Below are 15,874 nucleotides of genomic sequence, written 5' to 3' on the forward strand. Positions count from 1 at the left end.
TCACCTCAAAATGTTCCCTTGCATCCCTTTGCAGGCAATCTCCTTGTACAGCTGTGGCCCTGGCAACCACAGATGTGTTCTGTCCCTCTGGTTTTAGCTTTTCTCAACTTTCATAAAAAATGGGATCATATAGTTTGTAGTCTTTTGTGTCCGGCTTCTTCAACTTAGTGTTTTTAGGCTCGTCCAGGTTGCTGCATACATCACGGTTCATTTCTTTTTGCTGTTGAGTAGTAGTCCATTGGACATTTGAACTAGTTCCAATTTTTGGCTGTTATGAATAAAGCTGCCATAGACATGTGCATGCAAGTCTTTATGTGGAGGGAATAACAGGCCATATGGTAAGTTGATGTTGAACTGTTTTAAGAAGTTGCCAAATTGTTTTCCAAACTGCTTGTACCATTGCGCATTCCCACCAGGAGTGGAGGAGAGTTCCAGTTGCTCCACATCCTCAAAAAGACTTAGTATTCACTATTATAAACAGAACTCCTTATATATTTTAATTTTGTGAAAGTTGTCTGATCTGATTCCCTCTGGAATCAGCTCGGTCTGGTTGTTTATCTGGTCCTTCTCTCTTACGTCGCTGGTCTGTCTCGGACATCTAGTGAGATCTGGCTGTCCACGTTCAGGAGTGAAGAACTAAGGGGTTAATTGCAAAAGCTGCTGTTTACCCTCCTTACCTTCCTTCTCTCGGTTCTGTCCCCTTTTTTACACCTTCACCTTCATTTCAGTGGGAATTGGAGGAAGAGACAAGGAGGTAAATGTGTAACTTCAGTCCACCAGCTTGAAATGGAAGATTTCTTCACTCTTTTAATGAATCTGAAGTATTTGTTTGCCATTCGAGTCACGGTGTGGGGCAAAGAGTAGGCGCTCAAATATTGGTTGAATTTAGGATTATTTTGGCATATAAATATATCAGAACTTAAATCAACCCACATTGTTCCACATGTAGATTGTTTCCAATTTTTTTGCATATTGATTCTGCTGTTATGTAGATTAGATTTAGAGAAAAATGAGAGAAGAGATAACAGAGATGAACTAGAGGAGAGATGAGAGATGGCGTTGATAACAGAACAATGATGGTGCTGGAGACAAGACGGAGAATAGAGGTGGAGGTGATGGTGACGATGGAAATGGAGATAAACATGGAGGCTGTTCCAGGCTGGACTGGGTCCTCCCAAACTCATGTTAAAGTCCCAACACTCGGTGCCTTAGAATGTGACTATGCTTGGAGAGAAGGCCTTTAAAGAGATAATTAAGCTAAAATGAGCTCATAAGGGTGGGGCCTAATCTGACTGGTGTTCTTAAAAAAAAAGTTTAGGACAGACTCACAGAGGAAAGACCACGTGAAGACACAGGGAGAAGATGGTCATTTACAAGGCAAGGAGGGGCCTCAGAGGAAAGCCAGCCACCACGGTCTTCCAGCTTCTGGAACAGTGAAGTGAATTTCTGCTGCTTCAGCCGTTCGGTCCACGGTATTTGTTCTGTGAGCCCTAGAAAACTGATACAGAGGTGATGGAGATACAGAGTTAGGGAGGGAGAACTAGAGAGAGCTGTACAGAGATAGGCGACCAGTTTCCTTAGGGTAAAACCTTAAGGTGTAATTGCTGGTTGAAGAAGGTATGCTTTGTTAAAGCTGCCTGTGCGCCCTGTGAGACTTCACCCCAGAAGGTCATGCACTCGCTGTGTTTTGGAGGCGCCTGCCTCTCCCCCACCATCTCAGTCTGTTCCCAGTGAGTCGACACCAAAGACCAGGGAGCAGGACCTTCAGGCAGGTTCAGGCACAAATTAGGTGTCGAATGACTGGGACAGCCTTGGCCCCTGTGCTGCTCACATGCACATCGGACTCAGTACGACAGACACAGAGGGCCTGGGCAAGTGGCTGACCCTCCCTGAAACACAGTCTCTGCCCAGGCCACCCACTCTCAGCCACCTGGTGGAAGACTGGCACTTCAAGCAAGGCTGCTCCCAGCTCCTGCTTGTCCATCCCCAGCCTCTGCAAACGGGGGCTGGCAAAGGACCAAGGGAAGGTGGGGGAGGGCCAAGCCCCCAGCCTCCAAGGGAGATGGTTAAACATGTGGGCGAGAAACATCACTGTGGCTTCAACCCTACTTTGGCCTCTCTCCTCTCTAATCCAGAGGCTGGGAGCCAGTGCAGTGTGGTGAGTCAGAACTGTGGGGTTGGTTCAAATTCTAATTGTATTCCTCACTGCCTGTGTGACCCGGACAAGTCACTTAACCTCCCTAAGCCTCAGTTTATTCATCTTTAAAATGGGCATAATGATGCTCTTTCTCATGGGGTTATTATGAGGATGAAAGGAGGTGATTATGTAAAGCACTTAGAACTGAGGAGCACACTGAGTAAGTGCTCAACCAGTTTAGCTGCTGGTTGTGGTAAGGCCGTGCAGGCGAGGGTGGCAGGTTGTGGTGGAGATAGGGAGCTGCATGCAAGGCTGGTGTGAGGCCCGAGGGGTGCTTCATAAGGGGATATTTGAAATCTTTACAGGTTTTTCTCTTATATTCTATTTCCTACCCAACTCCCTCAGCAACTCCTACCCATACCACCACCTCTGATTGCTACCAGCACCTACTTACAGGTGCCAAGGACTGTGGGCACACAGGATCTTCAGAGGTCCCTTTACATTCCCTTGAGTCCCTCCCATCAGAACACAAGATGCTTCAGGGACCAAGAACCAGCCCCAGCCGACAGTCCTGTATCTACCCCAGGAGCCCTGCCCAGCAGCATCAGGCACAGGACCATGTGAAGTGGGGCAGCGTGAAACATCCCCAGAAGACAGGTGCAGCAGAAATTGTGCTTTACCCAGCTCAGGATACAAATGTGCGCTACCAACCAACATCCGCCCAACTCCCACTCCCACCCCCGGAACAGCTTCCAGGAGAATCCTGGCTTCTGAGAACCTGAGGCAAGAAATGCCCTAACGCCACCCAGTGGCCATGAGTGGAATTGCATAAGCCAAAGTATGAAGCACTCTGCTACCTCCCAGTGGCCATGGGTGGGTTCGCAAGACTAAGGCTGAAAGCCCCCTGCTATCCACCTAGTGGCCATTATGGATTTAGCACCTGCTGGGCCTGTGCTGTGAGCAGAAGACACCAGCTGGAGGCCACTAGCCAAGGAGTGTAGGCATCTTCTGGAAGCTGGGAAAAAAAAAAAAAAAAAGGAAACCGATTCTCCCCCTAGAGCCTCCAGAAGGAACATAGTCTTGCAGACACCTTGATTGCAGCCCAGTGAGATCCATCTCAGACTTCTGACCTTCAAGGTTGTAAGCCCAAAATTGCAGAAGCCCAAAGTAGAGAACAGCTTATCTCAAAGATGTCTGTGGCTGTACCTTGCCTAATGGAGTCAATCCCAGTAAGATTTACAGAAGGCCCACAAATTTAGAGTTATATTAGAATTATACTGGGAAAAAAAAAAAAAAAAACAAACACTACCAGCTGTGGCTGAAAGGGACAGTGTTAGTACAAAATTTAAAGAGGCTTAGGACACCCCAAACTCATTTCTCCTTCCCAGGTAATGCATTCATATATCCTTAACGTCACAATGCCTCTGAAACTGAATTGGGCATCAGAAAATTGTTTTGATTTTCTTTTTTTCTTCTTTACAAAAAAAAAAAAAAAAAATTTAATGGAGGTACTGGGGATTGAACCCAGGACCTTGCGCATGCTAGACATGCACTCTACCACTGAACTATACCCACCCCAACCCCTGTTTTTGTTGTTTTTGTTAGTAAGGGGGGACTAGGTTTGTTTGTTTGTTTTTAATGGAGGTACTGGGGTTTGAATCCAAGACCCTGTGCGTGCTAAGCACGCACTCTACCATTGAGCTATACCTCCACCCTGCTTGACTTCCAAGGAGTGAAAGAATTTTCAACAGGCTTAGGAAATTTCATCAATGCTCTTAGGAAACCCCTTGAAATAGTCCCTGGTGCAGTACGGAAGACTCCAAGGGATGAATTTTCTGAAATCTCCTCTCGCAACAGTTCTGATCTAACATCACTAAAGTGTGCTTTTGCTCCTGAAACTACTGAAGTTCTTTCCTGCTGACAGATTTTTATACTTTGAGCGTTCCAACCCCACCTGTAGCTGCCCTGTTCACACTGAGGCCCTCATTTCCTTTACTCCTCCCAAACGTTCAGGAGGGCTCAAGAGGACCATGAAGGTAACTGGGGCTGGGCCCTGAGCAGAAGGCCGAGAGAGAGAACCTCAGTGAACCGGAGTCCTTGGCCCTTCAGAGTTGAGAAAGTAGGTGCGCCTGCGCTAAAACCACCGCTGCCAGGATCCTCACACGATCTTTCGCGGCCAAGTCTCTTCCTGTCCGAGGCCCCAGTCATCGGATTCGGTGGACCTGAAAAGCATGTGCAACAAAGCGTGATGATAATAAATTCTTGGAGCAAGAACAGGGGGAAGCTCTCTGGGAAATACAGTCCACGAAGGGGCGCGGGTCACAACCTGGCACCGAGACAGAGCTTTGACCAGGACCAGAACCCAGAGATTTCTGGGAAATGGAGTCCGGTGGGGCAGGGAGGCATGTGCGCATGACCGGAAGTTGCGTTATTCAGGCGCGTCCTCTTTGGCCGGGGAGCTGGGCCTGCGACCGCAGTGTGTAAGCTCGTGCAGGTGGCGGTATCCGGTAGCTTTTTCGCGTAGCCGGAAGCGGCTTTTTCTCTAGGTGTTCTGCTGAAGACCGAGTTGTCTGTTGCACCGCAGGCTCCTGAGCCGTGACCTGGCTGTGGCTGAGCAGACAGTGAAAGACCGGGCTGGACAGGCCCGACCCGGCTCAGCACCGCAGATTCAGACCCGGCCTTTGAGGGGAGAGGCCTGAGGGAAGAGCCCACAGCGGGGCTGGACCTTCAGTGAAGCGACGCTGACAGAGAACAGCTGGGAGGCGGTGGCGCTAGGTGGGACACAAATGCTGGAGGAAGGAGGTGAGAAGGACTGGTGGAGCGGTTTATGGCTTCCAGCTTGCCCGCTGATACTGCTGTGTGACCCGGGTGAGAACTCTGCAGTTATCCTTTCCACAAGTGCTTGAGTACGGTCTTTTTTTTTTTTTTTTTTTTTTTATGGAGGTACTGGGGATTGAACCCAGGACCTCGTTCATGCTAAGCATGCGCTCTACCGATGAGCTATACACACCTCCGTGGGACGATCCTATTTTGAATAAAGAATCCCGGGGTCAGAAAGGTTGGAGGCGCTCAGGCCTGGATCATCTCTGAGTATCCTATCCCTTACTCCGATCTGTTGATGCACCCATGGCATTAGAAAGTAGAGAGAAATGGGCCCTGGCAATGAAAATGGGACGTACCGAGGGCCTTCTCTATTGCTTCTGATCTTCCAGCCTTTCTGGAAGCAGCCAGGGATGCTCGGAATGGGAGCCTGTTGGCTTTACCTGATAGTGAGGGCGGGTTCAACCCAGTTGGATTGTGAAATCGTGGAGGGTCCTGGGGATTTAGAATCGGGAGGCTAGGATTCCTGTTTAAGCTGTGAGATACCAGTCAGTTCTCTTAACCTGTGTTTTTTCGTGGAGGAGAAGGGAAAATAACGTTAACTACCTCGTTCACTTCTAAGAACTGTAAGCATCAAATAAAATGACGTTTTTGAAAGCACCTTGAACGCTTTACAGAACAGAACAAATGTGTGTGTGTAATCTTAACCACTGAGGCCCATCCTCCCCTAGATCAAGGGGTCCCTGAATTGGCCTATCAGTCTTCAGGTGCAAGTTCACATCCAGCATTTCGTGCTGTCTTCCCTCAGAGACCTGGGAACACAACCAGAATGGTTATCCTCCCCATATTACCAAAGAGGGATGTAAGTATAGTGGTTAGGTACAACTCAGTAACTTGAATCTGTACTAGGACCAGACCTGTTTACTTTTTTTGAATTATTTTTGAGGACTACACTACCTCTACTTTTTTCTTAAATTGAGATATAATTCACATGCTATGCTACAATGTTCACTTTTAAAGTATACAATCCAGTGGCTTTTAGTATATTCACAGAGTATGCAATCATCACCACTATTTAGTTCCAGGATATTTTCATCACCCCAAAAAGAAACTGGTATTACTCCCCATTCCCCCTTCCCCCTAGTCCCTGGCAACCATTAATCTACTTTCTGTCCCTATGAATTTGCCTATTCTGGACATTTCACAAAAATAGAATCATACAGTATATGAGTCTGGCTTCTTTCACTTAGTGTAATGTTTCAGGGTTCATCCATGTTGTAACAGGAGGAATGTGCTTCATTCCTTTTTGTGGCTGAATGATATTCCATTATATGGGTTATACCATGTTTTCTCTATTCATCAGTTGATGGACATTTGGGCTATTATGAATAATGCTGTGAATATGCATGCACAAGTTTTTGTGTAGACATGTTTTCATTTCTCTCCGGTATATACCTAGGAGAGGAATTACTAAATAACTGGTAACTTTGGTAACTCTGTTTAACTTTCTGAGGAACTGCCAAACTTTTTTCCACGGTGGCTGAACCATTTTACGTTCCCAGTATGTGTGGGTTTCAGTTTCTCTGCATCTTCATCAGCACTTTTTTTCCCCATCTTTTTTATTTTAGCCATTTAGTGGGTGTGAAGTGGTATCTCATAATGGTTTGCTATGCATTTCTCCAGTGACTAGTGATGTTGAGCATCTTTCCTTATACTTATTGGCTGTTTGTATCTTGCTTAGAGAAATATCTATTCAAATCCACTGCCCATTTTTAAGTTGGGTTATTTGTCTTTCTTTGTTGAGTTTTTAATAGAATTCTTTATATATTTTGGATACTAGACCCTAGAATATATATGATTTGCAGATCTTTTCACTTTCTTGATACTGTCCTTTGAAGCACAAAGTTTTTAATTTTGATGAAATCCAATTTAGTTTTTCATTTTGCTTGTGCTTTTGATGTCATGTCTAGGAAACCCGTTGCCTAATCAGAGGTCATAAAGATTTCTATTTATATATTATTCTACGAGTTTTAGCTTTTTCGTTTAAGTCTTTGATTCATTGTGAGGTTTTCTTTTTATATGATGCAAGGTAGGAGTTCAGCTTCATTCTTTTGCATGCAGATATACAGTTGTCCCAGCTATGTTTTTTTGAAATTTAATTTCTTGGCACTCTTGTTGAAAATCAATTGTCCATTAATCTGTGGGTTTATTTCTGGACTCTCAGTTCTTCTCCATTGATCTTTATACCTGTACCATATTTTTTTAATTACTATTGCTTTGTAGAAAGTTTTGACATCATGAATATGAGGCCTCCTGCTTTTGTTCTCCTTTTTCCAGATTGTTTGGCTATTCTGTATCCCTTCCATTTCCACATGAATTTTAGGATGAGCTTATAAATTTTTGTTAAAAAAAAAAAAGCCAGCTGGGAATTTGATAGGGGTTGCATTGACTCTGTAAACTAATTTGGTGAGTATTGGAAAACAAGATTAATGTCTTCCAATCCATGAACGTGGGATGTCTTTCTATTTATTTAGATCTTCTGTAATTTCCTTTAACAATGTTTGGTAGTTTTCAGTGTGATGTCTTGCACTTCCTTTGTTCAATTTATTCCTAGGCATTTTATTCTTTTAATGCTCTTGTAAATGGAATTGTTTTCTTAATTTCATCTTTGGATTGTTCATTATTAGTGTATAGAAATACAACTGGAGAACTTTCAATCCTTTGCCCATTTTGAATTGAGTTGTCTTTTTGTTATATATTCATGTCGTGTCCTGCAAACTTGTTTAGCTGTGATAGTTTTTCTGTGGATTCCTTAGGATTTTCTATATGCAAAACCATGCCATTCGTGAATAAGGTAGTTTAAATTCTTCCTTTCCAATCTGGATGCCTTCTGTTTGTTTGTTTTTTCCTAATTGCTCTGGCTAGAACATCCAGTATCATACTGAATAGAAATGGCAAAAGCACACATCCTTGTCTTGTTCCTGATCTTGGGGGGAAAGCATCAGTCTGCAGCTCTGAGTTTTTCGTAAATGCCTCTTATTGTGTTGAGGAAGTTCCCTTCTGTTCCTAGTTTATTGGGTATGTTTTATCATGAAAGGTGTCAAGTTTGTAAAATGGCCTTTTTGGTGTTTGTCGAGATAATCATGTGGGGTTTTTTCTTTTATATTAGTATCACATTTTATATCAATTGATTTTCATGTGCTGGACCAACCTTGCGTTTCTGGGATGAATCCCACTTGGTCATTACCTCTTGTTTTGATTAAGCAAGTGTCTTAAATTTGCAGAGCCATTTTCTCCAAAGAACTAAGTAATTGGTAATAGTTGTAAGCTATATACGCACACGCTAGGCATTTTGTCAGCTGCTTTGTCTGTATTTAAATCTTCACAGCAACCTTACAAGGGATTATTATTCCCGTTTTACAGATCAGAAAAGTGAGGTCACATGATTTGCACACTGCTGGTAAGTGGTGGATCCGGAATACTTGAGAGTCTGTTACACTTTAATGCCTCCCTATGTCTGAGTGAATTGGTGGAACTTCCAAGGTAGGAAGAAGAATGGGAGACTTTTATCCCACTGCAGGTCTGCAGATTCAGCCTTAGTGAGCCCTGGAGCTTGTGATGTTGTTTGAGTGTTCTCTTCAGAGTGAGAAAGTAACACTTTCTAGCTTGGTGAGCTGTAGTTTTATGCCTCATTGGTTTCTTTCTCTTTTTCCAGAGCCACCATCTCCGGATCCTGCCCTTCCCCAAGAGGAAGGCACAGAAGAGGAAGGAATGGCAGCTGGTCTCGCAGCTGGGCCCCAAGTAAGTTAGAAATTTACTCTGAGAGGTAGCCGTTTTTTTTTTTTTTTTTCTTTTTTTAATATTAAGAGTGTTTTGGGTTTTTAATTACATAAGGAATTCATGTTCATTGTAGAAAACCTGAAAAATATGGACAATACACCCCCCCCAAAATCACCTTTAATCCCACAAAGAAATAACACTTAACATTTTGTATCCTTTCAGTCATTTTTTTTTATGTTTTCCTAAAATGGGTGTGTTTTGCTTTGTAACATCATTTTTATTTCCACTTAGTAGAATTTGATTAATATTTTCCCCATTTCATTAGGAGTATTCTACAGAATTATATCTTATAAATTCCATTGCACAGTCCTATGAGGGTAAGAACTATCTTTTTTTTTCTTTTTTTTTTTTCCCCTTGACTAGACTAGGTCTTGGTCTATTTTCACTTTTAGGAAGTCTGCACTTGAATTTCCTCATCAGTTCTACTCTTTTATTAAAATTTTTTCGTAGTTTTTTTGCTTCTGCTTTCCTTAGATTTATTTTTAAATTTATTATTTTTTTATTGAGTTGAATCCCTAATTCATTTTCTTCCTTTTTGTTTATATATATTGAAAGGTTTTGCGAGGGTCTTTATTTTTTTAGATATGCCAAAATTGTGACTTTGGTTTCTTGTCTGCACAATCAGCTGGTCTGTGCTCCATGGAGATAAAGTTTGTGTCTCTTCTCAACACACAATATCCAGGTATTGTGTGATCGCAGGGTGTAGGGTTTGTCAGCTCTATTAGCTCAACTGTATTAAATTACTCATTTCTCTCATACTCTTTGTTTTGTATTAACTTTGTCAACAGCTGAGTTGTTTAACATCTCTCTTAACTATAATGTTTTAAATTTCTCCTTGTACTTCCTACAGTTTTTTCTTTATCAACTATATATTTGTTATTTGGTTCATGACACTTGTATGTTCACAGTGGATTTTACTCTCTTAATTATTAAAAATTACCCAAATGTTTTACCCATTTCATGGTTTTTAAAAATGATGCTCTTTGTCCCATTTAATGCATTTCTCAATGTGAAAGATGGATTGGAAGGACAGGTAAAATTAGAATCAGGAGACTAGTTATAATCTGGGAAATGATGCTGGCTTAAAACAAGGCAGTGGCCAGGGGCATGGAGAGAAGGGGGTGAATGCTAGTGATAGTGAAGAGGGAGAACGAATAGGCAGTTGATTTGTGGGGAGCTGCAGGCAAGGGGACGATAACACCCAGGTGTCTGACAGGGACAACTAGGTGCGTGGAGGTGCCATTTCCTAAGCTGAAAACAGACAGAGACTTTCTCGCCTCCATGCCTTTGCTCATGATGCCTCCCCTACCTTGGATATCCTTCTCTGTCTCCATCTGAGGAACCTTTTCCTTCAAGGCCAGCTTGGTGATTTCCTTCTCTCTGTGGTCTTCCCTGATTGTCCTGCCCCTACCCTCCCTCTAGGATTCCTCTTCTGTTATCCTGGTTACTAGTCTGTCCATCTCTTTGACACATTATTACAGGTGGTTACATACATGCCTGGCTCTCCTGCTGTACTGTGTGATGTCTGAGTTCATGTGAATATTTATCAAATGTTGTGAAAACATTTAATCATTCACATTTCTTTTCTAATTTGGAGCTGATTCCTTGTTGCATAAACTCACACATTCTAATTTTGCTTTTTCTATATTGGCTCTTTTAATTCCCAAGCACCTGTTAGTTTCTGCCCAAGTACTGCTCATATATATACATATTTTCTTCTGTTTGTATTTAAAGTCTGCCAGAATTATAAAGAAACAAGAGAGACTGTGTTTTATTTATTTTTGTGTGTCAATAGTCCAGTCTAGTGTTAGGCACAAAGGAAGTGATTAATAAAGGCTTTTCTGAAACTATCCTGAGTCCTTTCAAAGACCCTTTTTAGGCCTGCTTGGCAACACACCCGGAGCCCCAACCGCCCCACCCCATCACTTCCACCTCCCTTCTCGGGCCACTGGGCAAGAAGGAATGTGCTTGTTGTTCCAGGACTGCACGCCTTTCAGCAGTGTGGCTGTAGCATTTACCCAGGAAGGGTGGAGGCGCTCGGTCCCTGCTCTGAGGAACAGGTTCATGGAGGGGATACCAGAAGAGTCCAGAAACCTGGTCCTCCTGGGTAAGGAAACCATTTAAAATTCAAAATTTGCTCAAGTCTGAAAATCTGTGGCATTTCCCAGTGTTAAGTGATCCCAAATTGCTCTGATGCACCAGAGGGATAGTATTTATTCTTCCTCGTCCCCCATTGATAGGTCTCTGCATTCTGGGTTGGGAAATAGGCAGTTTCATTTTGTTCCCCCCAAAGCTGTGCCCTCCCCCATTTCTTACTTCCAAGGCAAGGTCCGGTAACCTCTAGGCCAGTTCCTCCATATTCACCAAGTTCCTAAATAGCTTGCTTTGTGGGCTTGCTTAACTCCCTGGCTTGACCCTTCCTTGAGGCTGTTTCTTCAGCTCTTTTCAGAAATGTTCTACCAAGACCTTGGTATCATATCTGTCTTACTGCTGCGTCCCCTAGTGCCCGGCACCAAGTCATTGCTCAGTATTTGTTGAATGAGTGAAATGAATGCCCTATTTCCACTCCCGAGTTCTGGGTGGCTATTTGTACTTAGTACAAATCTCTAAAGCACATTTTTCCCCTTATAGGACTTCCAGTCTCCCAGCCTGTAATGAACTCCCAGTTGGAACAAAGGGAAGGCTCATGGATGCTGGAGAGAGAAGGCCTAAGGAGTACCTGTCCAGGTAAGTGCGCACACACTGAGCCAGTGAGTGTCTCGGGAGCAAGAGCCCTTCTGAACTGTGTTAGTGCATTTGATTATTTTAACAACTCGTGAGGGAAATATTATTATCCCCATTTTATAGTTGAGGAATATAAAGCTGAGAGGCTAACTCACTGGTTCAGAGCCTCACAGCTAGAAAGTGACATAGGGGTTTGAAGCAAGGTCAGACTCCAGTGCCCTCTCTTCCACTCCGTTTCCTCAGTCTCGCCAGGCTGGGAGGTGGAGCGCAGGTGGTAATGCTGGCTTCTGGGAGAATGAGGGTCCTCTTTGCTGGCCTAGCACACTCCCTGCTTCAGGTTACCTCACTGGGGGTGTCAGGTGCCCCCCCATACCCGTACCTCCAGCTGTGACACCTACTGCTACTCCCCTCTCTGACTCCTTACTGGATTCTGCACCCCCACCCCTCCTCTTCACGGCCATGCCTCAACTTTCTGAAGGGCTGATACTAAGAAACCCGGGAAAGACAAAAGCAAGGGAAACCAGTGTGTGCCTCTTGCTACTCACCTTAGGTTGCTCATTTCACCCCCACCTTCATATTTCAGCCCTTGCACATGTGTGACTTCTGGCAGGGCCTGCGGTTTCAGCCACTTACAATATTTTGAAACTTAAAGCATCGGGTACAAATGAACTTAACAACTTTAAGGTGATGAAGTTTTAAATTTTTCCAAAAATACAGCCTAATGCTCCGTATTTTTAGTGACTATAATTATTGTTGCTGTAGGACAATGAAAACAAAGCCCCTGGCTTACTTTCTGCACAGGTCATCTGAACCCTCTTCTCCTTCCCATCCTGCCCTCTTTCTAAGCAGCCTGCCACCTGTTACCTCAGCCCGCGTTATGCCCAGGCACCGCGCGGACTTGCTGAAGTACTTCCCCTTACGGGGAGCCGCACCCTTCCTGCTGCTTCCTTCTCCCGAGGCCCCCCGCGTCCCCACGCACCATATTTGCTACACAGCGCCTTTTAACCTGAACCCACGGCCCTGGAACTTCAGAAATTGAATGCAGTGTTTTATGGCAATACTGCAGTTTTCTGGGGAAAGGTTTCATCACAGAGCAGTTCAAGATCCTAAAAAGGTTACTGAAGAAGATTCAAATCACCGTGTTATTAAAAATAGAAGTTGGGAACATGTTACCACCAAGGATCTGTGCTCTGAGGTATAGAGTGTTAGTGTGGAAGCAACTTTGGATATGGACCCATGAGAGACGTAGCCAGGTCCTAGCCTGCTATGCATTAATAACTACATGGATTCAGAGTAAACCACTAAGTTATGTGGTATCTGTTTCTATATCTAAAAAAATGTGGTTAACAAAACCTGTCTCATTTTATAAGTTATTATGTATGAAAAAAAAGTTGTCAGTGATGTAGAGCTGTATTAATTCTGTGATAGTGAAGTAGTTGGAGTTTTAAATTTGGCTATTAGAGTAACTTAAATACTTCTGTGGTGTTACATCTCTGCTCTGAGGCCCACAGAGCATCCTGGGCATCGCTGTGCCTCCATTGGCTGGTTTCAGGGCCCTCTCTCATTCCATCCCACTCCTCGCACAGTGACAGGCCCCAGTCTTTGAAGTGCCTTGCCCTCACTGCTTGGTACATTCCTGGCATTGTTTTAGCTACTGGAGGTGCATCAGAGAACATGATGTAGCCCCTGCTTACATCCTAGTGAGGAAAAGAAAGAAAATGAATAAACGGAACACCTGACACACTGCTAGACAGTGATGAGTGCTAGGGGGGTGGGAGTCCAGGTGGTGGCTGGCCACTCTAGATCGATGAATAGGAAAGACCACTTTGAGGAGGTGACATTGGAGCTGAGACCTGAAGGAAGAGAATGAGACAGGCATGTAAGGATCTGGAGGAGGAACATTCTGGGCCACAGCATGTGTTGAGGCTTTGAGTTGGGAATGAGCTTGGCTTGTGTTAGGATCATAAGCCCCTAGGACTCAGTAATCAAGGGATAGTAAGCAGGGCACAGATCATGTAAGGGTTCAGATTTTATTCAGATGGAAAGATAGGTAGCCATTGAAGGTTTTGAGCAAGGAAGGGACAATATTTGATTTGTGTTTGAAAAGATAACGTGGAGACTGGACTTTAAAGACTAGAAACAGGGAGACCAGTTAGGACATTCCAGTGAGATGATGGTGGCTGGTAAGGAGGAGTCAGGACTGACTTGGGTGTTAAAGCCAATAGGACTCGCTAGTGACCTGGACGTGAGGGACAGAGGCATTAAGGATGTCCCTGGCCTGAGCAGATGGATAGATGGGAAGACTGACAAAGACACTGGCTTGAAAGGGAAAGTCAGCAGTTCTGTTTTGGGTATACTTGGTTTGGGATATCAAACCTGGTAAGCAAGTTACCCAAAACCACACTGAGAATTGTGACTTAAGACAGCTTGAGGCACCCAGTACTTGGCAAAAGCACAGGAGAGGAGTGCGTCTGAGGCAGAGGTTCAAGGTTGCAGTTTAGGAAAGGGAGCGAAGTGTGCTTATGTCTCTGAAAAGCCATCTGGTCATTATTTCTGGTTTAGAACAGAAGCGTTTGGGGAGAAGGGAGTGAAGCGTTGAACTTGTCTGCATAAGACCTCAGCCAGACTCCGTCAACCTTATGTATTTCAGTTCTATCTTCTTCCACCAAACAAATAAAAAAATTGCTCTTCTAAATTTTTTTCAGACTGGAAGATTGAGTCACCACCTGAGCAACACATTTCCAAAGAATCATTCCAAGACACAAGTGTAGAGCTGCCCCCTGCAGAGTCAGGTCACAGGAACAGTGAACTGGGGAAAAGCTGCAATCTGAGACCAGTACTTTCTCCGCAGCAGAAAGTTCCTACAGAAGTGAGACCCTGTAAACATGAAACACACACAGAGAGCCTCAGGAAGGATTTGGATATAATTACACCTCGCAGAGCGAAGCCGTACACGTGTAATGAATGCGGCAAAGCCTTCAGTTACTGTTCTTCCCTTTCTCAGCATCAGAAGAGCCACACTGGGGAGAAGCCGTACGAGTGCAATGAATGCGGGAAGGCCTTCAGCCAGAGCTCCTCTCTTATTCAGCACCAGAGGATTCACACTGGAGAGAAACCTTTTAAGTGTAGCGAGTGTGGAAGGGCCTTCAGCCAGAACGCAAACCTCACAAAACACCAGCGAACTCACACCGGAGAAAAGCCCTACAAATGTAGTGAGTGTGAGAAAGCCTTCAGTGACTGTTCTGCACTTGTTCAGCATCAGAGAATTCACACTGGAGAGAAGCCTTATGAATGCAGCGACTGTGGGAAGGCCTTCCGACACAGTGCAAACCTCACAAACCACCAGAGGACTCACACAGGGGAGAAGCCCTACAAGTGCAGCGAGTGCGGGAAGGCCTTCAGCTACTGCGCAGCCTTTATTCAGCACCAGAGAATCCACACCGGGGAGAAGCCCTACAGGTGTAATGCGTGTGGGAAGGCCTTTAGCCAGAGCGCAAACCTCACAAACCATCAGAGGACTCACACAGGGGAGAAGCCCTACAAGTGCAGTGAGTGCGGAAAGGCCTTCAGCCAAAGTACAAACCTTATAATCCACCAAAAGACCCACACTGGGGAGAAGCCTTATAAATGTAATGAATGTGGGAAGTTCTTCAGTGAGAGCTCAGCCCTCATTCGACATCATATAATTCACACAGGCGAAAAACCCTACGAGTGCAATGAGTGTGGAAAAGCATTTAACCAGAGCTCATCCCTTAGTCAGCATCAGAGAATTCACACTGGTGTGAAGCCCTATGAATGCAGAGTGTGTGGGAAGGCCTTCAGGTGTAGTTCAGCCTTCATCAGACATCAGAGACTCCATGCTGGAGAGTAACTGGGAATATAACCAGAGTGGACTGGGGACATCTGACTTGAAGTCTGTAGCCCAGAGCCACAAGCAAAAGCACCTTTAATAAAATAGTCACCATTTTACGTTGCATGTGGAAGGTCTCAGGTGCTAATTTCTCAACATCTTAAGCAAGCATAGACAGCTCAACTCCAATTACACCGTTGTAGTGTTTTATGTAGCAAGCAATCCAAAAACCTTGGTTTATAAGGAATGAGTGAAGGACTTGGCTCCTACTTAAAGGCCAGGTATTTTGGCAGCGGTCTGGCCCTAGTAATCTGCTTGCATGAAAGCTGTTACAAAAGGAGAATCAGGAACATGTATTCTCCACTGCAGGGCCACTAAGGTATCTGGGGGGAATTCAAGTGAGGAAGGGGATTCCAGGGCCAATTACACACTAGAATGGGGATGGGGGAGGAATACTCAAACCCTAATGCCAAATCTAGACACAGTTCACACAATCTGTGCAA

The 15,874-nt window shown here is 44.4% G+C and overlaps 1 protein-coding gene across 3 annotated transcripts; it reads left to right on the plus strand.

Annotated features, from left to right (window-relative positions):
• The first annotated feature begins 4,557 nt into the window (after positions 1-4,557).
• ZNF79 (zinc finger protein 79) lies at positions 4,558-15,501 on the plus strand. 3 transcript variants are annotated; one of them, XM_014556856.2, is made up of 6 exons: positions 4,561-4,939; positions 8,381-8,417; positions 8,673-8,758; positions 10,778-10,904; positions 11,429-11,524; positions 14,227-15,497. In XM_014556856.2, the coding sequence occupies exons 3-6, from the start codon at positions 8,729-8,731 to the stop codon at positions 15,390-15,392; spliced, it is 1,419 nt and encodes a 472-aa protein (XP_014412342.1). In that variant the 5' UTR covers positions 4,561-4,939; positions 8,381-8,417; positions 8,673-8,728; the 3' UTR covers positions 15,393-15,497. The 3 variants fall into 3 exon arrangements, with proteins under 3 accessions (XP_014412341.1, XP_014412342.1, XP_006181917.1); XM_014556855.2 differs by lacking the exon at positions 8,381-8,417 and having other exon boundaries at positions 4,558-5,005; XM_006181855.3 differs by lacking the exon at positions 8,381-8,417 and having other exon boundaries at positions 14,227-15,501.
• The last annotated feature ends 373 nt before the right edge of the window (positions 15,502-15,874 follow it).

Source organism: Camelus ferus, chromosome 4 (assembly GCF_009834535.1).
Source record: "Camelus ferus isolate YT-003-E chromosome 4, BCGSAC_Cfer_1.0, whole genome shotgun sequence".
Lineage (NCBI taxonomy): Eukaryota > Metazoa > Chordata > Mammalia > Artiodactyla > Camelidae > Camelus > Camelus ferus.

Coding starts and splice junctions, on each gene's coding strand:
- ZNF79 (XM_014556855.2), top strand. CDS start 4,924: ATGCTGGAGGAAGGAGGTGAGAAGGACTGGTGGAGCGGTTTATGGCTT. Junction 8,759..10,777: donor GTCTCGCAGCTGGGCCCCAA/GTAAGTTAGAAA, acceptor TTGTTGTTCCAG/GACTGCACGCCTTTCAGCAG. Junction 11,525..14,226: donor CCTAAGGAGTACCTGTCCAG/GTAAGTGCGCAC, acceptor AATTTTTTTCAG/ACTGGAAGATTGAGTCACCA.